The sequence below is a fragment of the Calidris pugnax genome, unplaced genomic scaffold (genome assembly GCF_001431845.1).
Source record: "Calidris pugnax isolate Ruff unplaced genomic scaffold, ASM143184v1 scaffold314, whole genome shotgun sequence".
In the NCBI taxonomy this organism is placed as follows: domain Eukaryota; kingdom Metazoa; phylum Chordata; class Aves; order Charadriiformes; family Scolopacidae; genus Calidris; species Calidris pugnax.
In genome coordinates, this window is record NW_015091027.1 from 611,809 (window position 1) to 632,803 (window position 20,995).

Consider the following 20,995-nt stretch of genomic DNA (forward strand, 5'->3'; position numbering starts at 1 on the left):
GACACGGACAACAACAGATTTTGGTGTGGATAATGTGGGATTTGGGGCAGCAAAGCCTTGGAGTGAGGCCCTGCGGGTCTGGGGGTGCCGGGTGGGGTCCCGGGGGTACTGGGGGGGTGTTTGGGGCAGAAGATGTAGAAAGAAGGGAGAGAGGTGGGGGAAGTTTGCTGGCATTCACACAGGGGAGAAGTGGCCTTTCGGAGTCCGAGCAAAACAGAAATTTTTTTCCTGTCCCACAGAACTTGTCAAGATTTTAGGATTGTTTTTCATCAGAGCAAAGTTAAAGAAAAATCAGAAAATTCTGGGAACTGCCACACTGTGGTGACCCAGCTTGGGCCGAGGGGGTTTTTGTTTCAAAAATTTTGTGGCATTTTGATCTTGATAGGGGTTTCCTCTTCGCAGCACGGAGCAAGTGCGGGAAGAGGAGAGGAGCAGAAATCTCCCTTTCTCTGCCCGGCCTTTGAAAATTTCTCCCCCCCGTGTTCTGGGAAATTTTGCTGCATTCGATTCTGCTTCGCCAGCGCTTTTCACTCTCCACACATCAGCGCTTTCGTGCGGGGAAAACATAACCCTGTCCGTCAGCGCCGGGTCACTCCAGCCCGAGGAGGGGTCTGCAGGGACCTGCCCCACGGCTCGGGGGCATCAGCGCATCCCGGGGTGGGGGGGATGCTGGAGGAGCATGGTCCGCGCTGGGTGGTGGGATGCGGGGGCACCTCTCGCCCTGCCCTGACTCTGCTTTCCTCCTCCGCAGCTCGGAGGGGCTGAGGGCCCGGCGGAGACCCCCCCCGGCCCCGGGGTCCCCATGGAGTGGGAGTTGCGGAGCCCAGTCGCCGAGCAGTAGCCGCAGCAGTGGGATGTTTACCTGGCGGTGCCTCATCCTTTGGGCTGTGCTGGTCGCAGCCGCGCTCTCAGCCGCCCGGCCGGCCCCCACCCTGCCCGACCAAGGTAAGAGCCCCCCACCATCACCCCCTCCTCCCGCACGGGTCTCTCCTGACCATCCCACAGCCCGTCACCATGGCGGGAGAGCCAGAGCCTGGCACGAGGTCTGGGCACATCCCGGTGCCAGGCTGGTGGCTAGTGCCGGTGGGGATGTGGCACGTGTTGCCCACTGAGAGTGATTCTCCGGGGCAGGGGTTCCAGCAGTGCCCGTGGATATGTTAAACCTGGAGGGAAATGGTGGCAAACCCCCAGGCTGTTGGTGTGGAGGAGGGTACAGAGCCCCAGGGGCTGTGTCCCCACCGTGGAGGGGTCACTCCGTGTGGTGGCACTCCATTCCCTGTGACCATCTGCAGCCCGAAGCCTCAGAATGGCCCGGCTTGGAAGGACCTTTCAGACCATCAAGACCAACCATCTCCCACCCTGCTGGGCACTGGGGTGATCCCGGCTTGGCAGTGGGGACAAGGATTTGGGTGCAGGGTACCAGCAGGCAGTGTGTGGGATGAGTGCACCCCACGGAGACCCCCGGGATGCTCCGGTGCCACTCCTGGCTGGGGAATGCCCACGGGGCTGGCTTCAAAGCCCTGGTCTCTACGTTGCTGGGGACAGAGGGCACAGCCCCAGAGGAGGGCATCCCCCTCGCTTTCCATCGCTGCATCCCCCTATAAAAGCCTTGCAGGGGCTTGTGGCCCGTGATGGGTTGGGGGGGGGTTGCCCCAGCCGCAGCCCTGGGGTGCTCCAGAGCCCGGGGGCACCCCAGGAGGTGGGGGACGGGCTGCGTGGGTCACCCAGCCCTGGTGACAGCCCCCATGGAAAGCACCCTCTGGCATTCCCCAGCCTTGGCCTTCCCCTCGGTGCGGTGGAGAATAAACAGAGCCGGCAGCGCCGCGCAGGGCTCACTGCCTTTTGGTTTTAATTACCCAAGAATGTCTGGGCTGTGGGGTACTGCTTTTCTTTTTAAGGCTCGTTCCCCCTTCCCTCTCCCTCCCGCCCCGGCCCCGGGAGGCCAATTGCCGGCGTGGGCACAGCGTGGTGCCCCCGTGAAGAGCCACGGTCCCCGTGCCCACCGTCCCTTCGTGGATCAGGGGTCAGGACGGGGCAGGAGCTGGCACCGATGAGTAAATCGTGCTGAGGCTGGTGTCCCTGGCCTCGGGGGGGTCACAACTGGGTGATCCCGGCTGGAAGGATGCTGTGGTGCTGGGGTCCGAGCAGAGGGTGCCCCGGTGACAGCCATGTCCCGTGAGGTGGCTGGGGCTGTGCGTGGTCCCCGGGGAGCTGCGGGCTCCAGAAGAAGGCCGGGCAGAGCATCGCTCGCGGGGATCATTCGCGGAGATTTTTCCACTGGCGTGTGTCCTCCCCGCTCTGTAAATAACGCGGCTGACGGCCGTAAACATGTTTTTCTCGGGAGATTGCTCTTCCTGGAAGAGGTTTCCTGGTGGTGTGTGGGGTGAGGATGGCTCTCGTGCCGCCGGGCGAGCGGCGCTGGCAGCACCAGCTGTCGTGTTGGGATGTTCAGGCAGAGGGTTAACTCCAGGAAAGGTGGTTTTTTGGGGGTGCTTAGGGGGTCTGCAACCCCCGGAGGGCCTGGGGAGCAGCCTCAGGCGGCGGTGGAGGAGGAGGAGAGGTTGGAGAGGAGGGAGCTGGTTCCTCGCCAGCCTCATGCCAGGGCTAACAATAACCTCTGGAAACATTTCCCGACACGGTTCTCACCAGGGCAGCCCAATTAGTGCCACAGCAGGAGCCCGGCGGGGGCAGAGTCCGGCCCTTGGCTCCGGGGCCGGCTGGTGGGAACACAATGTTCCCGGCAGGACGTGCGGGATGGGAAGAACCCTTCCTGGGCCAGGACCCGCGGCCGGGACCGTGCCACCAGGCTCCAGGTCCGGTCCCCGGGGTGTTTGGGGTCCCTCAGGGTGTGTTGGGGGTCTCAGCTCCCGTGGGGCATCATGCCCCCGGGGCTGGGCTCACTCTCCTTCCCCTGCATCTCGGGAGCATCGTCCTGGGGGTGGTGGTGGCCGCGCTCGGGTCCCCTCCGCGACGGAGGCAGCAGCTTTCCCGGACTTTGTTCTGGATGTTTATGGGGTTTCAGTTTACTCCCGGTTCTGAGGCAGATAAGCTCCCTTCTCAGGGAGGCCGTAATCCCCCGCGCCCGGCCCGCGGCCCCGGCCTCCCCGCATTCCCAACCCGCCTGCCCTCGTGGCGTGGGGAGGGGGCTCGGGAGCCCTGCCTTTGTCGGGGGCTCGCTCCCGTCACTGAAAAATCTGCAGCAAATAAAATATTAACGGGCACTTACAGCATTTTATAGTTACCTAAATTTGGAGGTGGTAAAAAAACCCCTAGTTAAGGGGAAAAGCCAAGAAATTTCCATGAGCAGCCTCCGTCGCCTCCCGCACAAAGCCCGTCTTTGTCTCCAGGTTAAATAGAAACCTGCAGAAAATTGCCGAGGGGATTTTTTTTTTTTTTTCCCCTCTCTCCTTGTCTGCTATTGTCCTCGCTGCTGTTCAGGCATTTCCAGCGCTCGGGGTCTGCCTCATCCCTGCCTGGGGGGTGCTGGGGGTGCAAAGCAGCCCAGCTGGCTTTTGTGGGGAGCGGGGCACTGCCTTGGGGGGTTCCTGCCTTGGGCAGCTCTTTTTGGGGCACACTGAGCCCCAACGGCCGCCCCAGTGCAGCAGGTACTTTCCCAGAGGGTGCATCTGCCCTGCAGAGGGGGGGTTGGCAGAGGAGCCTGGGGCTGCAGCCCCTTCCCCGTGTGGCCGAGCCCCCTTTGGGGCAGGGGGCTGCCCCATTTCCCGGCCGCCCAGCTGGCCACAGGCTTAACCTCCCCCCGGCCCATCTGTGGGGCCAGCGGGGGCCCTGGCTCCCGGGGCTTTGTTGTGCCTGGCTCCTCCGGGGGGGGTCTTGCTTTGCACCCAACGGGAGCCAAAAGTCCAGGGTTTGGGGAGGGGGTGCTCAGCTCTCAGGACCTCTGTGGGCATGGGGCTGTGCTGCTGCCACATCCTCTTCTCCCCAAAGCTCAGCGCTGGCAGGAATGTGGCACGTGAGCCCGGGGGGCTACAGTCTGTCCCCCCTCCCCAGCACCAAAGATCTTTGGGGGTCCTTGACTTGGCTGTAGCCTGGGACATGCTGTCACCAGCCACAGCATCCCCAGAGGTGGCACCACGAGGGTCCTTGGCTTGTCCCTGCTGCTCCCGGGGTGGACTGCTGTCCCCCCATCCCCAATTCCCTGATCTCCAGCCCCCTCTCCAGCTTTTGCAGCTCTCGGGGTCTCCCCACCCCTTGCCCCCAGGATTCCCAGGGGACTGGGTTTGGAGGAGCTGATTCCTCACTGGAACCCTGTGAGCCCCCCGGCCACGCTGTGCAGCCCTTCTCCCAGCCCAGCATCATCACTGGAGCTTGGGGGGGCCCAGCAGCCCCCACTCCCACCTCCGAGCCCCCTGCTCCCCCAGACCCCGACTCCTGCAGGGGCTGGGTCCCCGGGGCATCGCCTCATCCTCTGGGGCATCGTGCTGCTGCCTTCCCCTCCCAGGCTGTTGAGCGGGCATTGTTCCCTCCTCCCGCCTTCCCACTCGGATGCTGTCACTCCGGCCCTTAATTGAGGAGGAAAAAAAGAAATATGAGTCTTTGGGAGCAGCAGCGGCGCTTTGCCGCAGCCCGGGCTGCAGGGCTGCCCCACGGCCAGCGGAGCCAGGCGAGGGGGTGCTGGGGGGTCGTCCTCCGGGGCATGGCGCTGCCGCCTTCCCCTCCCAGGCTGTTGAGCGGGCATTGTTCCCTCCTCCCGCCTTCCCACTCGGATGCTGTCACTCCGGCCCTTAATTGAGGAGGAAAAAAAGAAATATGAGTCTTTGGGAGCAGCAGCGGCGCTTTGCCGCAGCCCGGGCTGCAGGGCTGCCCCACGGCCAGCGGAGCCAGGCGAGGGGGTGCTGGGGGGTGTCCCTGGGGCTGGGGGTGGGCTGGCTGTCCAGCCCCCCCCCCACCTGCAACAGCCCCGGGGCTGCTCAGGAGAGGTGTTTTGGGCAGTGAGCCAGGGCCCAGGCAAAGCCAGTGGTTACTGCACAAAGCCATAGGTGCCTGTGTGTATTGGGGTGTTCACTTGTGCCCCCCAGAATGAGCAGGACCCCCCTGGGCCATTCCCCACCTGGGGGGAGCTGGTGGGTGAGTGTCTGTGCCCCCAGGGCTCAGCTCGGCTGCAGAGCCCCGAGCGTGGCCAGGGGTGTCCCGGGGGGAAAGGGGTGGATTTGTTCTGACAGCTTTGCAAACTACCAACACGCCTGGTAATTAAATGTTGCTTCAGTTGATGAGCGGGAGGGCGGGGGGCAGCACGTAAATCCCCCTCTCCCCGCTGGAGGAAGCATCCAGGGACCCGAGGGTGCAGAGAAGCCCAATGCCCCCCCAGGCTGGCTTGGTCAGGAGGAGCCAGGGGTGCCTTGAGCCCCCCAGGAAGACCCATGGGTGCCCTGAGCCCCCATCCTTCCCTGCTGGCATCTCCCTGCTGCAGCCTTTCCCCGGGAAAAGAGGAGCCAGGGATGTGCATCGCCCCGGGAGCAGCGGGGATGCAGGGATGCTGCTGGGGGGGACCCCCTCGGGTCACCCCCCCCCCCGGCACAGCCCGGGCTGGGAGGGGGTCAGCAGGGAAAGGAGCTTTTTAAATAAGAAAGAAGCCAATCCCCGCGTCCTGGTAAACGCTTCCTGTTGGGATTAGCGGGGCTGCCGGGCATGTGTGTGCTTTTTCTTCAGGAAATACCTTCGGAAAGCCCCGCTGGGGTCTCCAGGGCAACCGGCGCCCCCGGCCCCGCGCCCCCCGCCCGCATTGTCCCCGCGCCGCTTTGTTGGCCGCTTTATTGCCACCGCCGTGGCCGGCACAGCCCCCGGCTCCCGCGCTCGGGGGGCCGCTCGCCGGGCTGCTCCGCTGCGGGGACAGTTGGGGGGACGGGGGGGACAAGGTTAATCTGTGCCCTCCTCTCCCCAGGGCGGCCGCCCCGTGTCCCCGCCATCCCCGGGGGAGCGGGTGACAGCTATACGTGCTCGGTGACACTCTCCATCTGGCCGGGGCTGGGCTCTGCTCTCGGGTCCATTTCAAAGCTGGAGTGAAGCAATAAACCCTGGGCGGGCCGTGCTGGAGCGTGCTGCTCCGTTTCGGGCTCGTTTGGAAGCGCAGGCGCCATGGGCCGGGGTTGGGGCTGCCCCTCGTCTCCCCACGGGCTCCTGTCCCCCCTGCCCCACGAGGGGCTCTGCCCTGTGGCATCCCCCCCGGGAAGCAGGAGAGGTTAGGTTAAAAAGGAAGCAGCAGATGGTTTAGATGTGGCAGATCTAATGTGTGTATTTTGCTTTCTCTCTCTATTCTGCTCGCCCTCCTCCTCCTCCTCGCCCCGTTTGGCTCGAAGGGGGCTGTGAGCATCCCTGCAGCCAGGCTGGGGACAGGAATCCCCCCACCTCAGGGGCTGCCCGGTGCCCCCCCCGGGCCATGGTGCAATGCTGGGAGCACCCAGAGCCTGGGGGGGCAGGGGGGGGCTGGGGGAGGAGAGCCAAGCGTTTGTCTGGCTGGTTAAACTCTGGCTGAGGTGGCCGCCTCGGGGCTCGCTCGTGCCCCGGGGGAGAGGGGCTGCACCTGGAGCCCTGGTTTAGGTTACAGAAAGGCAGAACCTATGAAAGAGGCGTTTCAGGCTGATGGAGACCTGTGATCAGATGGGCTGGCGCTAATTAACATACGCGGAGGGCACGCAGGTAACGAGGCTGGCACCACTGGCTGCTTCTGGGGAGGGGGAGCCCAGGACCACGCTGCCATCCCTGCTTTTATGGAGCAGCTGCGTTTCCAAGGGGACTCCTGTGCATCGACTGTGGTGGGCACTGGGCTGCCCCGGTGCCATCCCGGTGGCCACGGTGCCATCTGCCTGCCAGGGGCACCCCATGGCACCGTCAGACCCCCGGGCTCCTTGGCTCGGTGGCCTGAAGGAGCGGTGGCACTTGCCTGGGGACCTGCCTGAGGCTGGGATGCTGCCTTCCTGAGCCCCAGTGATCGGCTGGGGGTGGCTTGAAGTTTTCCATCCATCCAAATTCTTCCCCTACCCCCCGGCCACCCCCTCCCCAGTCTGCAGGTCCAGTGTTTGCTGAGTGTGGGGCTGGCAGGAGCTTCCCTTCCCTGTGCCAGCACGGTCCTTTGGGGGCAAGCTCAAGGGCAGGTGGTCCCTGGGGCAGGCTGGGTGAGAAGGTGACTTCTACGAGAGCTTCATGGACCACAGCAGTGTTTTTCTGGTTAGAGCTGGTCCTTTACTGTCCCAGCATTGGTTCAGCTGGGGCACGGTGGGACCCTGTAGGTCTGGCAGTGCCCACCGTGGCCATGGGGCACCGGACCCTGGACCCGTGCATGGCTCCTGGTGTGCTGGCATGGCCTGGGACAGGCAACGGGGACATCAGGGGACATTTGTGGGCAGTGGGTGTCCTTGGCAGCTCCGGGCACCTTCTGCAGGTTGTTCTGTGCGATAAGGAATGTTTGTCGGGGGGGGAGGAGGGGGGGAGGCAGAGCTGAGTGTCCCGGGGGCACGGACGGAGCCAGATAAGGGCAGATACGGCTGCGGCTCCGCGTCTCGTGATGGTTTGGGTGTTCGTGGCTGTTTGTCGCTCCCTGACCTTGCTCTGAGAAGGAACCAGGACGGACAGGAGGACACCGTGTCACCGCGTCCAGGGTGGACAGACACACAGCGAGGGGACGGGAGGCGGCTGGAGGACGCCTGTGGCCAATCACTTGAAACACAAATCACAGAAGTTCCCCATCCTGCGAGAGGAAAACAGGGAAAACAGGATTGCAAGAGCAAGATCCTTTAAGGGACACCCCCTACTCTTCATATTCCACGTGGAAGCGCTTTGTAACCTCTCACTGCTGGATCTGGAGCCCTGGATTTTGGTCTTCTCACACCTGAGGAAGGTGAATTCTTCCCCAGCACTGTTTCCCTTCAAGCAAAGGAAGGAGGAGGAGCTTGGGAGCTGCTCGGGGATGTTTTCCCCATGAAGCTTCTCATTGGTACGAGGAAAAGAAAAGGGGCCAGGAAGCGCAGCGCAGATCACACCGGAGGGAACGAGAGTTTCTGAAGAGCTGTTTTTTGGAGAGTTTTGGCTCTGTTCTGGGGGTGTCTTGGGGGAGTTTGGTGACAGCAGGGACCCTGTGCTTTTGGATGAGCTGCTCCGTGGCTACTGGGGGTGCGCAGAGGAGGGGGAATGCCTGGCTCGGTGGGCACCAAGGAGAGGGTGATGGCGTGTGTTAGTGCTGTGGGGAGGCAGCCCCTCTAATGTGCACTGGGATGCCGTGGGCGTTGGTAATTAGCTCCTGGTTTGCAAATTGCCCCTCTCCTCGCTGGGAGCCACGTGGGTCCCAAGGGAGAGCTGTGGCTTTGCTCTTGCCCCCGTGGCCATGGTGTGGTGCCTGCGGGCTGCGTGCCCACCTCCCTCCTTGGAGGAAACAGCCCTCGGGACACGGACCAGCTGAAGTTAGAACACTTCTGGGCTGTTTCTGCTGGGCTGCCTGCGCAGGGCTTGGTGGGATTTCCCAGACCCCTTGGATATGGAGCAGTTGCCCCTGGAGACCTTCAGCCGTGCCCCCATGGCACCATCGGCTCTTGCCCTCATCCCACCTGAAGCTTCCTGGCTACCAGCTCGGAGGAGCAGTGGAAACACAGTGATTCCTTCCCAGCTCTGGCCCTGGGGAGCAGCATCCACAGCATCACCATGTGCCTCTCCCAAACACCCTGTGCTGCTCCTGGACTCGATGCCGTCCACGCCGGCCCGTGCTGCTCGTTCCCCAGACGATGCTCACGCTGCATCCGCTCTGTACCATCACAGGGAGCCCCAGCGCCCGCAGATCTGCCGCAGCCAGCCCCCCCCCTGGGGCTGTGGGATGCAAAGAAGACACCCCGTGCTGCTCCCGGACCCGATGCCGTCCACGCCAGCCCGTGCTGCTCATTCCCCAGACGATGCTCACGCTGCATCCGCTCTGTACCATCACAGGGAGCCCCAGCGCCCGCAGATCTGCCGCAGCCAGCCCCCCCCCTGGGGCTGTGGGATGCAAAGAGATGGTTTGAAACCCAGCCGCCTGCCCCAAGCCCAGGGGAGCACCACCGGCGCTCAGGGACGGAGCCGTGCCTGCCCTGCCAGGGCCAGGAGGGACAAGATCACATAGCAGCAGGATGGAGAGAAAGGATCTTTGTGCTGCTGACACAAATGTGGCATCGGGAGCAGCTGCGGCGCTCCCTGCCCGGGGTGGCTGCCACCGGGGACGCCGACGACAGCACCTGTTTCGCCGGAGCTCCCCTGGGCTGACCTTTCCCAGCAACGCAGCCCCTCGCAGCCCCTCGCAGCCCTGCCTGCTCTCCTGCCGCAGCCCCTCGTCCCCCTGGCACCTGCCCCATTGCTCTCTAACCAGGGCAAGGCACGGGGACCCTGCCCCGCTTCACTGGCTGCCCGCTCCTGGTGGTGGGGATCTGTGGGGTGGCCGAGCCGCGCAGGGATTTGGGATGCTCCTGGCTTGGGTAGGACCCGGCCGCCCCAACTGGCGCTGCCTGGGATGTCTCAAATGGCCCGTTTCTCCCCCATTTCAATGCTCCCACTGGGCCAAGGGGTGCCTTAGTGCTTTGGGACTCCCCGGGCACTGAGGGGGTCCTGCCGCGGGGGTGAAGTGCTTGGTGCTGCTTGGGGTGCTCGCAGCCTCTGCCCCCCCTCCCTCCGCTCCGCCGGGTCCCCTGCCCTGATCCTGGTGCCACCGCGGCACCGTCCCGGCAGCGCATGTCGCCTCATTAACACCGAGCCGCGGCAGCAGCAGCAGCAGCAGCATGGTTTCCTTTGGTCTCTATTCCTTTTCTCCTTCTTCTTTTTTTTTTCTTTCTTCTTCTCTCTCCTAACTCCTCCAGTTCTGCCCAAAGCAAAAATCGAAGTGGAGTCCTACTCGGCCCACCCCGGGGACCTCCTCCAGCTGCGCTGCCGGCTGAGGGATGACGTCCAGAGCATCAACTGGGTGCGCGACGGCGTCCAGCTGGCCGAGAACAACCGGACGCGCATTACCGGGGAGGAGGTAGAGGTCAGGGACGCGGTGCCCGAGGACTCGGGGCTCTATGCCTGCATGACCAACAGCCCCTCGGGGAGCGAGACCACCTACTTCTCCGTGAACGTCTCAGGTTCGTAGCAGGGAAGGGGCAGCCCCGGGGCCGGGCTGCGGAGGAAGGAGCGTGCTGCCCCTGCGCCCCTCTGCATGCTGCCGGCACGCGTACGTCTGTCCGGCTGCTCGGGGAGATGGGGACAGACGGAGGAGGAACCGGCGCGGTGCAGGGAGGAGCAGCCGGAGGTTGTCGCCTGTTTGTCTGCAGGGGGGCCGGGGGGCTGTGGGGCTGCCCCTGGGCATGAGCCCAGGTCCACATTGGAGTTGATGGAGCATGAGGTTGGAGAACGAGGTCTGGAGGTGTCCACCAAGGCTTGGGGTGTTTCTGTGCCCTCAGGGTCTCAGCTGCCACCCCAGGTGGGTTGGTGGCACCAGCCCATGCTTGGACACGCGGCATGGAGCTCTGAATCACCTCGGGGGGCACGATGGCCACTGGCTGTGGGCACCAGGACAGCAGGCACTGTCAGCCCTGGCTGTGCCTGTGGGCACACACAGCGTTCACCCGGGACCCCCGCACCTCCCCACTGCCACCCCACCACACACAGTCCTGTGCCACCAGCCCACGATGCTCTGGTCCCTGCTGGTGCCCCTCAGGAAGGGAAGGGTCCATGCACGGATGTTCAGCCGGGCCCTCTTGTCTCTTGCAGACGCGCTCCCCTCCGCAGAGGATGATGACGATGAAGATGATTCCTCCTCAGAGGAGAAGGAGGCGGATAACACCAAGCCAAACCGTACGTGGGAGATGGGTTTGCCCCTGGGGTTGCCCTGGGTTTTGGCGGGGGGTGAGGGGGGGCTGCACACAGACCATCACCCCAGGGATGGGGAAAGCTGGGTGAGGGTGGGCAGGGGTCCTGTGGCCGCCCAGGGCACCTGGGGGTGGTGGGGGCTCATTGCGGGGAGTGGGTCTGGGTGCTGAGCCCCCCCCTTGCTGTGCTCCCCAGAGGCCATCGCTCCCTACTGGACCTATCCCGAGAAGATGGAGAAGAAGCTCCACGCCGTCCCCGCCGCCAAAACGGTGAAATTCAAGTGCCCGTCCAGCGGGACCCCCAACCCCACGCTGCGCTGGCTGAAGAACGGCAAGGAGTTCAAACCCGACCACCGCATCGGGGGGTACAAGGTACCGGGGCCGGGGTGGGGAGTCGCTCGGGGGGGCAGCCCCTGGCCCTGGCTGCGCGGAGGCTGCTCTGGGCTCCATCTGTCCCAGGCTCTGCCGCACCTCGAGGGGCCGAGGGCTCGCTCCGGGGAGGAGGAGGATCGGGAAGGGGCTCTGCAGCTTAAGAGGCACCGAGCCCCCTGCCCGTGCGGCCCCCGGCGGGGGCAGATGGGCCCCTCTGACGTTCCCGTTGCAGAATAGCCCTATGGCAGTGACCTGCTTCTGGGTCATGTTTGCACCGGCTCAACCCCTGGGGGAGGGGGACAGCCTGCCTTCGCCGGCTTGGACTAATCCCCCCGCTGAGGAGAGGGGGTCTCGGCGTCCCCGGCCAGCGCGGGGGCTCCCGGGGGTGGCTGGGCAGCCCTGGGGGCTGCAGGGCTGGACGAGCCCCTCCGTGTCCCAGCGGTGGTCGGCGGGAGCTGTGCCAGCAGCCTGGGGGTACTGGGAGGTGGGGAGGGGGTCCTGGCCTGTGTTTGGGGGCCACCTTGGCTCCTGGAGCTGCAGCGCTGCTCCCCCAGCACCCACAGCGGGTCCAGGCTGCAGGGTCCCCCCAAGAGGGATGGGGGCTCAGCTTTCCCCTTCTCAGGGGCTCCAGTGACACTGGGGGTGCTGATGATGATGCAGAGGAGCCCCAGTGGTGGGACCAGTGTGCCAGGACCCCCTGAGCTTCTCCCCCCTCAAAGGAGAGGGTGGGCCACGCTTCTTCAGCATCCAGGGCTGAGGCAGCCCCAGCCCTGAGGGCCCCCGGGTGACCCTACAAGGGAGCACCGTCCCCGTTTTTCATCTCTCTCAGACAGTTTTCTGGTGTGGAGCTGCAGCCTGCCCCAGGCTGACACCCCTGGGGTTGGGGAGGGGGAGATGAGACCCCCACCCGGTGTGGGTCCCCCCATGCCAGCCCAGCCGGGTGCTGTGGGGGCTTTGGGTACCATGGTGGCCCTGGGTGCCAGGGACACACAGCAGGAATGTGGCCACATCACAGCCCCGTGTAGCACATCCCAGGGAGGGACATGGGCTCACGGGTAGGGAGGAGAAGGGATGCTGGCAGTGCTGTGGCTCCCCAAACGGTGACAGCACGGTGCCCTGGATAGGTAATGGGGCTGAAATGCTGTGGAAATAACCAGTTTCCAGCTGGGAGGGAGGAATGCAGCCCCCGGGCAGGGAGCAGGGCTCAGGGAGGTCTCCAGGAGGAGCTGAAGGCAGAGCCAGCAGCAGAGCAGGGTGTAGAAACCCATCCCCATGGCTAGGAGGGACCTGGGGCGGCCACAGCCCAGCAGAGCCCCCAGGACCTCTCCCAGAGGACACACACCTGGGCAGCAGCACCCACGGAGGTGTCCCGGGGGCACGGTGTGACTGGCACGGTACCCTCTCTCTGCTGGGGCTGGCCACGGGTGCGAGCCCAGGGCTGGGGGGCAGCGGCTCCGGCCGCGCTGCGGGGGAACAATGCCGGTCTGTTCCTCACACGCGCTGGGGCTGCCCGAGAGGGGTGTCCCCCCCCGGGCCGGGCCGGCCCGTCACCCTCAGCTCACAACATCTGCTTCTCGGCGCAGTTGGCTCCGTGGCCAGGCTGTCCTGGGACAGCTGGGAGCAATTACGGTCCCTCCATAGGGAAGGGGAAAGGTGACCTCAAAGGGAGATTTACGTCCCGGTCGGCGGGGGCCGGGGGCTGAGCCAGCTCTGACGTGGCCGGGAAGGAGGGTTGGTGGGCTCCAGTCCACCAGCGCGTGGCACGTAACGGGGTCTGTCATCCCCCCCCTCCGTGTCCCCAGGTCCGCTACGCGACCTGGAGCATCATCATGGACTCGGTGGTGCCATCTGATAAGGGCAACTACACCTGCATCGTGGAGAACAAGTACGGGAGCATCAACCACACCTACCAGCTGGACGTCGTGGGTGAGGAGCGTGGGGCTGGGAGGGTTGGCCCCGGGCCCCCCTGCTGCCCCCCCAGCAGAAAGGGGTGCTGCACCCTGCGAAACGGGGATGGGGAGTACCCATGGGGACGGGCTTCTTGTCCCCGTAACTGTGTCCCCCCCAGCAAACACCTCTGGGGCACAGCGGGTCCCCGAGCCGGCCAGGGGGAAGGTTCATCTCAACCCGTTCTGGGGGATTTTTAATTGTGGTGGAAATAATTTCATAGACCAGACAGAAACTTTTTCTAATCGCCTTATTAGCCATAATTCCCAGCTGGGAAGGCTGGTCTGAGCAGTTCCACATGTGGAGCTGCTCTAAATGCCAGTAAATGAACCATTAAAAATGTGATTTAATTTGATTACACTGAGCAAACTGAAGGGAACAGTCAGCGAGGTGAACAAAGGGGTTTGTTAATGCTGACTCACCACAGTGGCAGCCGCTTTGTTAACGGCCGGGGCCCTCGTTAGGTTTGTTTGACCTCTGACCCCGCCGAATAGGTACTGGTGTCCCCATCCCTGCGCTGCCATGTCACCTGTCCCCGTCCCCTCCTGGCTCCTCTCCCCCCACAGTGTGGGGGTCCCCTGGGGAAGGGGACACCTTGGGTCTGCTGAGAACATCACTGCCCACCCCAGTCGGTGGTGGGGGGGTGCAGGGTGGGTGGCAGAGCACCCCGAGCCCTCCATAAGGCACCCCCTCTCCCCGGGTCCTGCAGAGCGGTCCCCGCACCGGCCCATCCTGCAGGCAGGGCTCCCTGCCAACAAGACGGTGGCCCTGGGCAGCAACGTGGAGTTCGTCTGCAAGGTCTACAGCGACCCCCAGCCCCACATCCAGTGGCTGAAGCACATCGAGGTGAACGGCAGCAAGATCGGCCCCGACAACCTGCCCTACGTGCAGATCCTGAAGGTAAAGCCGCACTCCGAGCTGCCCCACACGTGTCCCCACAGCCCTGCCCATCCCGTGGGGCACGGGCAGCTGCGTGGGATGGTGGCCACGGGCGAGAGGAGCTGCCTGGGGCTGGGGACCACCATCCGGAGCCCCAGAGCCATCACCAGCCTGTCTGGCTGCCGGGGTGCCCGGAGGAGCCCAGGGTGAGAGGTGGGCAGGGAGGGCTCCCCAGCCACGTCCAGGCAGTGCCGTCCCTAAAGGCTGATGCCGTGGGGCTGGGGGTAGCCCAGGGGGGTGAGCACGGTGCTGGAGGGGGGTGACCAGCCCCTGTTCTGTCCCGACGAGAGCAGCTCACCTTGCACCCCAGTGGTCTCGCTCACAGCCAGCAAAGGGGCTGCTGTGCCAACCCCGGGGGGCTCAGCTGTCCCAAACAGTGTCCCCAACATCCACAGCCATCCCCAGCTGTGCCCTTGACATTCCCAGCCATCCCCAGCCCTGTCCCAAATCCTGGGGTGCGCAGCCATCCCCAGCAACATTCCTGATGTCCCCAGCCATGTCTCCAACCCTGGGATACACAGGTGTCCCCAACCCTGGGATGCACAGCCATCCCTAGCAACGTTCCTGATGTCCCCAGCCATCTCCAGCCATGTCTCCAACCCTGGGATACACAGCCATCCCCAGCCATGCCCCCAATGTCCCCAGGTGTGTCCCCAACCCTGGGATGTGCAGCCAACCCCAGGTGTGTTCCTGACACTGGGGTGCACAGCAATCCTCAGCCATGTCACCGACATCCCCAGCGATCCTCAGCTGTGTCCCTAGTCGTGGGGTGCACATCCCATCCCCAGCCATGCCCCCCAGTGTCCCCAGCTGTGTCCCCAATCCTGGGGTGCGCAGCCATCTCCAGGTGTGTCCCCAATCCTGGGATGCTTAGCCATCCCCCCAGTGTCCCCAGGTGTGTCCCCAATCCTGGGGTGCACGTTCATCCCTAGCCCTGCCCCTGGCTGGCTCCCAGGAGCAGCAGGATTACAGCCCCGTGACTGTCTGCCTCCCCCTCCTGTGCCCCTCCATGCACATCCCCAGCCCTCTGGGGTACCGAGGGGTACCCAGCGGGTACCGGGGGGGTCCAGCAGCCCCCCCCGCGCTGGCAGAGCCGGTGCCGGTGCTCCGGGCGCTGCCGTTTGTGACCGCGTCGGTGTGACTCCATGTTGTTGGTCTGTTCCAGCACTCGGGGATTAATAGCTCTGACGCGGAGGTGCTGACCCTGTATAATGTGACAGAGGCGGAGAGCGGGGAGTATGTTTGTAAGGTTTCCAATTATATTGGCGAGGCCAACCAGTCTGCGTGGCTCACTGTCACCAGGCCTCTGGCGAAAGGTAATGGGAAGAACGCCCGGCGGGGTGTTTCCTCGCCCCGTCACTCCCCGGCGGGGGAAAACAAAACTCTGGGCTCTCTTGTTTCTGCTGTGTTTCTGGTGCGACAAAGCCATGGAAAAATGCTCAGCGGGGCCGGCTGGGCTTTGTGCTCTGTGTGTGTCCCCCCGTGTTTGTCCCGTGTGGATTCCCACCCCGTCACGCAGACACTCTGGGGGTGCTGCCATCGGGCCACCCCGCGCCTCTGCGCCCCGGCTGGGGACCCCACGGTGCTGTGTCCCCTGTCTGTGCCACCCTCCCGTCTCCGTCCTCCTGTCGCCGTCCTCCCACCGTCGTCCTTGTGCCCCCCCGTGCCCCACACGCCCGCCGGCCGGCTCTGCCTGAGGTCCATTTCTCCATGCAGCCCATTGCCAGCATGTTCCGATGGGCAGGAGACTCCGTTTGGTGAAGGGTTTTTAACCAGCCTCTCCGTAGGTCCGCCCGGATGAGTGGTCATCCCGAGGGTCTCTCTAGCAGGGCTGCCGTGGGCTCTGTCTGCTCCCCCGGGGTCTGCCAAATGAGACTGGGCTCTCCCTCCTCTCTGGCCTCCTTCCCAGAAGATCTCATGGCGTTTGCTTCTCCGTTTTTTGCTTCCATTTTTCCCTCTAGACGGCTGGCGTTAACACAACAGACAAAGAAATGGAAGTCCTTCACTTAAGGAATGTCTCATTTGAGGATGCTGGGGAGTATACATGTTTGGCGGGTAATTCTATTGGGATCTCCCATCACTCTGCATGGTTGACAGTTCTCGAAGGTATATACTCCTCTTCCTCTCCCTTTCCTCCCTCCTTTCCAACGTATGCATTGCAGTCCGGGAGAGAGCGATTCCCAGTCCCTGTCCCCTCCCCGGAGCTGGGTACCATGGCAGCAGGAGAGCTGGGGGGCATCCCCCCCTCTGCCTGTCCCCCCTCTGCCCCCCGATTGGGGTCTGTCCCCCCTCTGCCCCCCCATTGGGGTCTGTCCCCTGCTCTCTCCCTGGCCCAGGCAATGCATACCCAGGGGAATTTAACCAGGGGCTGCTCCTCTGGAGCAGGACGGTCCCTCGCTCCAGGGCAAGGCCAGCGCTGCCCGCACAGGGGGGGCACGGAGCGGGCAGGGGGAGCTCGGGGGGTGCTGGCAGCCTTGCCTGTGCCCTGCCTGTCGGGGGGCTGGCCTTGCCCTGCGGCACAGGACCCGTGCCGGGGCTGTGTGTTGCTTCTGCTGCGCTGCCGGGGGCTCTGCCCCCATCCCCATTGATGCCCCCCCCTCGCAGCCATCCCCAGGTGTGTCCCCAACCCTGGGATGTGCAGCCAACCCCAGGTGTGTTCCTGACACTGGGGTGCACAGCAATCCTCAGCCATGTCACCGACATCCCCAGCGATCCTCAGCTGTGTCCCTAGTCGTGGGGTGCACATCCCATCCCCAGCCATGCCCCCCAGTGTCCCCAGCTGTGTCCCCAATCCTGGGGTGAGCAGCCATCCCCTCAATGTCCCCAGGTGTGTCCCCAATCCTGGGGTGCGCAGCCATCCCCCCAATGTCCCCAGCTGTGTCCCCAATCCTGGGGTGCACGTTCATCCCTAGCCCTGCCCCTGGCTGTCTCCCAGGAGCAGCAGGATTTCAGCCCCGTTGATGCCGTGGGGCTGGGGGTAGCCCAGGGGGGTGAGCACGGTGCTGGAGGGGGGTGACCAGCCCCTGTTCTGTCCCGACGAGAGCAGCTCACCTTGCACCCCAGTGGTCTCGCTCACAGCCAGCAAAGGGGCTGCTGTGCCAACCCCGGGGGGCTCAGCTGTCCCAAACAGTGTCCCCAACATCCACAGCCATCCCCAGCTGTGCCCTTGACATTCCCAGCCATCCCCAGCCCTGTCCCAAATCCTGGGGTGCGCAGCCATCCCCAGCAACATTCCTGATGTCCCCAGCCATGTCTCCAACCCTGGGATACACAGCCATCCCCAGCCATGCCCCCAATGTCCCCAGGTGTGTCCCCAACCCTGGGATGTGCGCAGCCATCCCCAGGTGTGTCCCCAATCCTGGGGTGCACAGCCATCCCCAGCCATGCCCCCAATGTCCCCAGGTGTGTCCCCAACCCTGGGATGTGCAGCCATCCCCAGCTGTGTCCCTGACACTGGGGTGCACAGCAATCCTCAGCCATGTCACTGACATCCCCAGCGATCCTCAGCTGTGTCCCCAATCCTGGGGTGAGCAGTCCAGGTGTGTCCCCAATCCTGGGATGCTTAGCCATCCCCCCAGTGTCCCCAGGTGTGTCCCCAATCCTGGGGTGCGCAGCCATCCCCCCAATGTCCCCAGCTGTGTCCCCAATCCTGGGGTGCACGTTCATCCCTAGCCCTGCCCCTGGCTGGCTCCCAGGAGCAGCAGGATTACAGCCCCGTGACTGTCTGCCTCCCCCTCCTGTGCCCCTCCATGCACATCCCCAGCCCTCTGGGGTACCGAGGGGTACCCAGCGGGTACCGGGGGGGTCCAGCAGCCCCCCCCGCGCTGGCAGAGCCGGTGCCGGTGCTCCGGGCGCTGCCGTTTGTGACCGCGTCGGTGTGACTCCATGTTGTTGGTCTGTTCCAGCACTCGGGGATTAATAGCTCTGACGCGGAGGTGCTGACCCTGTATAATGTGACAGAGGCGGAGAGCGGGGAGTATGTTTGTAAGGTTTCCAATTATATTGGCGAGGCCAACCAGTCTGCGTGGCTCACTGTCACCAGGCCTCTGGCGAAAGGTAATGGGAAGAACGCCCGGCGGGGTGTTTCCTCGCCCCGTCACTCCCCGGCGGGGGAAAACAAAACTCTGGGCTCTCTTGTTTCTGCTGTGTTTCTGGTGCGACAAAGCCATGGAAAAATGCTCAGCGGGGCCGGCTGGGCTTTGTGCTCTGTGTGTGTCCCCCCGTGTTTGTCCCGTGTGGATTCCCACCCCGTCACGCAGACACTCTGGGGGTGCTGCCATCGGGCCACCCCGCGCCTCTGCGCCCCGGCTGGGGACCCCACGGTGCTGTGTCCCCTGTCTGTGCCACCCTCCCGTCTCCGTCCTCCTGTCGCCGTCCTCCCACCGTCGTCCTTGTGCCCCCCCGTGCCCCACACGCCCGCCGGCCGGCTCTGCCTGAGGTCCATTTCTCCATGCAGCCCATTGCCAGCATGTTCCGATGGGCAGGAGACTCCGTTTGGTGAAGGGTTTTTAACCAGCCTCTCCGTAGGTCCGCCCGGATGAGTGGTCATCCCGAGGGTCTCTCTAGCAGGGCTGCCGTGGGCTCTGTCTGCTCCCCCGGGGTCTGCCAAATGAGACTGGGCTCTCCCTCCTCTCTGGCCTCCTTCCCAGAAGATCTCATGGCGTTTGCTTCTCCGTTTTTTGCTTCCATTTTTCCCTCTAGACGGCTGGCGTTAACACGACAGACAAAGAAATGGAAGTCCTTCACTTAAGGAATGTCTCATTTGAGGATGCTGGGGAGTATACATGTTTGGCGGGTAATTCTATTGGGATCTCCCATCACTCTGCATGGTTGACAGTTCTCGAAGGTATATACTCCTCTTCCTCTCCCTTTCCTCCCTCCTTTCCAACGTATGCATTGCAGTCCGGGAGAGAGCGATTCCCAGTCCCTGTCCCCTCCCCGGAGCTGGGTACCATGGCAGCAGGAGAGCTGGGGGGCATCCCCCCCTCTGCCTGTCCCCCCTCGGCCCCCCAATTGGGGTCTGTCCCCCCTCTGCCCCCCCATTGGGGTCTGTCCCCTGCTCTCTCCCTGGCCCAGGCAATGCATACCCAGGGGAATTTAACCAGGGGCTGCTCCTCTGGAGCAGGACGGTCCCTCGCTCCAGGGCAAGGCCAGCGCTGCCCGCACAGGGGGGGCACGGAGCGGGCAGGGGGAGCTCGGGGGGTGCTGGCAGCCTTGCCTGTGCCCTGCCTGTCGGGGGGCTGGCCTTGCCCTGCGGCACAGGACCCGTGCCGGGGCTGTGTGTTGCTTCTGCTGCGCTGCCGGGGGCTCTGCCCCCATCCCCATTGATGCCCCCCCCTCCTCGGGCATCAATGCTGCAGGGACCGAAGGCTGATAACAGCAACCGGGGAAGTTTTTGGGGTGCTGCTGCATGGGTGCTGCTTTCCAGCCAAAAAACTTGTCCCCGTTATCAGCCGCTGCGTGGTCCAGCCGGGTGTGCTCGGAGGTGGGACAGGAACTTCGACTCCCTCTTACACCTCTCTCTGAGGCTCTGTTCTCCTGGGGGGGGTCAGGTTAGGGGGTGCAATGGCAGCTCCCACCCTGATGCCAGGTTCACCAGGGCTTGTGGCCACACTGGACGGTGCCACATGGCTGCAGCTGCTCTGAGCTGTTCAGGGCAATGCCACCTCCTCTGCCACCGGCGGCCACCAAAGCGGGGTCTGCCCCACGGCACGGTGGGGATGGGACCCCCCTCCCCGCCAGCCCGGGGGTCCCATGGCAGGTTGCTGCTGCTGGTCGATGCTTCTGGCTGCTCTGCCCCGAGCTCTCCCCGGTCATTACCAGTGACGCCTGGACTCCTGCAGCCCCGGGCACTGATCGATGGCCCCCTCCATGCCCAGGGCAACCCCCAGACCCCAAAGGACTCACAGCTGCGAGTGTGGTCTGAGCACAGCAGCCAGGGAGGGGACCCATCCCTGGGGGTGTCCCGATGCCCCCTCCCTGTGGGGTGATGCAGGGGAGCATCCCCAGTGAACCCCCACAGGAGAGCTCTGCTCTGTCCCACACGGCCCCAGCAGGGACACGGACACTGTCCCCCCCCCTCACCCCTTCCTCAGTTGACCCCATCCCACCCCATCCTGTGCCTGTGGATGCATTGCACGGCCATGGGGCTGAGGAGCCAGGGGGTGCCCACACACCGTCCCTGCCACCAAGGCCACCAGCGATGCAGAGCGTGTCCTCAGCTCTGCTCCTCAGCCCCGGGTGCTAATGCCTTCTTCACGCTGACCCAGCTATTGAAGACACCCCGGCCATGATGACGTCCCCCCTCTACCTGGAGATCATCATTTACTGCACCGGGGCCTTCCTCATCTCCTGCATGGTGGTGACCGTCATCATCTACAAGATGAAGAGCACCACCAAGAAGACGGACTTCAACAGCCAGCTGGCCGTGCACAAGCTGGCCAAGAGCATCCCCCTGCGCAGACAGGTAACAGAAAGTAGAGAGGGGGTTTGTTTGCACCTACTGCCCCCCCGGGGGACCTGCCCTTCCTGGGGAGGTGGGGGGAGGATCTGGAGGAGGATGGATGGGGGGAGACCCAGGAACATGCTGCTCTGCTGCACGTGCCACCCCCTCCAGCCTTGTGCCCATCCATGGTGTGGGGTGGGGACCGTCCATGGGCTGGGACCCCAACTGGGAGCATGGTGAGCAGAAAGGGGGGCTGCAGAGCCCCCCCACGCCCCCCACACAGCAGGGGTGATGAGGAGAACCAGAAGGATTTACAGCAATTCGGTGCTCGAGCAGAAGAGCGTGTTTTACAGACTGAGGAGCCGGGAGGAGCCCCGGGCTGTGCGTCGGGTGGTATCAGCGTGCTGGAAATTAATTAAAAATCACTCAGTCCGGGTCCAAGGTGGAACAGTGCTGGGGGGGGGTGTCCCTGCCC

General features: G+C 64.2%; 1 protein-coding gene across 3 annotated transcripts in view; it reads left to right on the forward strand.

The window, feature by feature from the left end:
• Positions 1–725: 725 nt before the first annotated feature.
• The window catches only part of FGFR1 (fibroblast growth factor receptor 1), a 24,764-nt gene continuing 4,494 nt past the window's right edge, over positions 726–20,995 (forward strand). Inside the window, exons 1-8 of one of the 3 annotated variants that reach the window (XM_014955929.1) lie at positions 726–945; positions 9,828–10,091; positions 10,720–10,803; positions 11,014–11,189; positions 12,992–13,115; positions 13,846–14,036; positions 15,241–15,391; positions 20,345–20,547. In XM_014955929.1, the coding sequence (XP_014811415.1) occupies positions 855–945; positions 9,828–10,091; positions 10,720–10,803; positions 11,014–11,189; positions 12,992–13,115; positions 13,846–14,036; positions 15,241–15,391; positions 20,345–20,547 (1,284 nt within the window). In that variant the 5' untranslated portion in view covers positions 726–854. Of the gene's footprint in view, positions 946–9,827; positions 10,092–10,622; positions 10,804–11,013; positions 11,190–12,991; positions 13,116–13,845; positions 14,037–15,240; positions 15,392–18,776; positions 18,922–20,344; positions 20,548–20,995 lie in introns of those variants that run through there. The other 2 variants (XM_014955927.1, XM_014955928.1) reach the window with 2 other exon arrangements.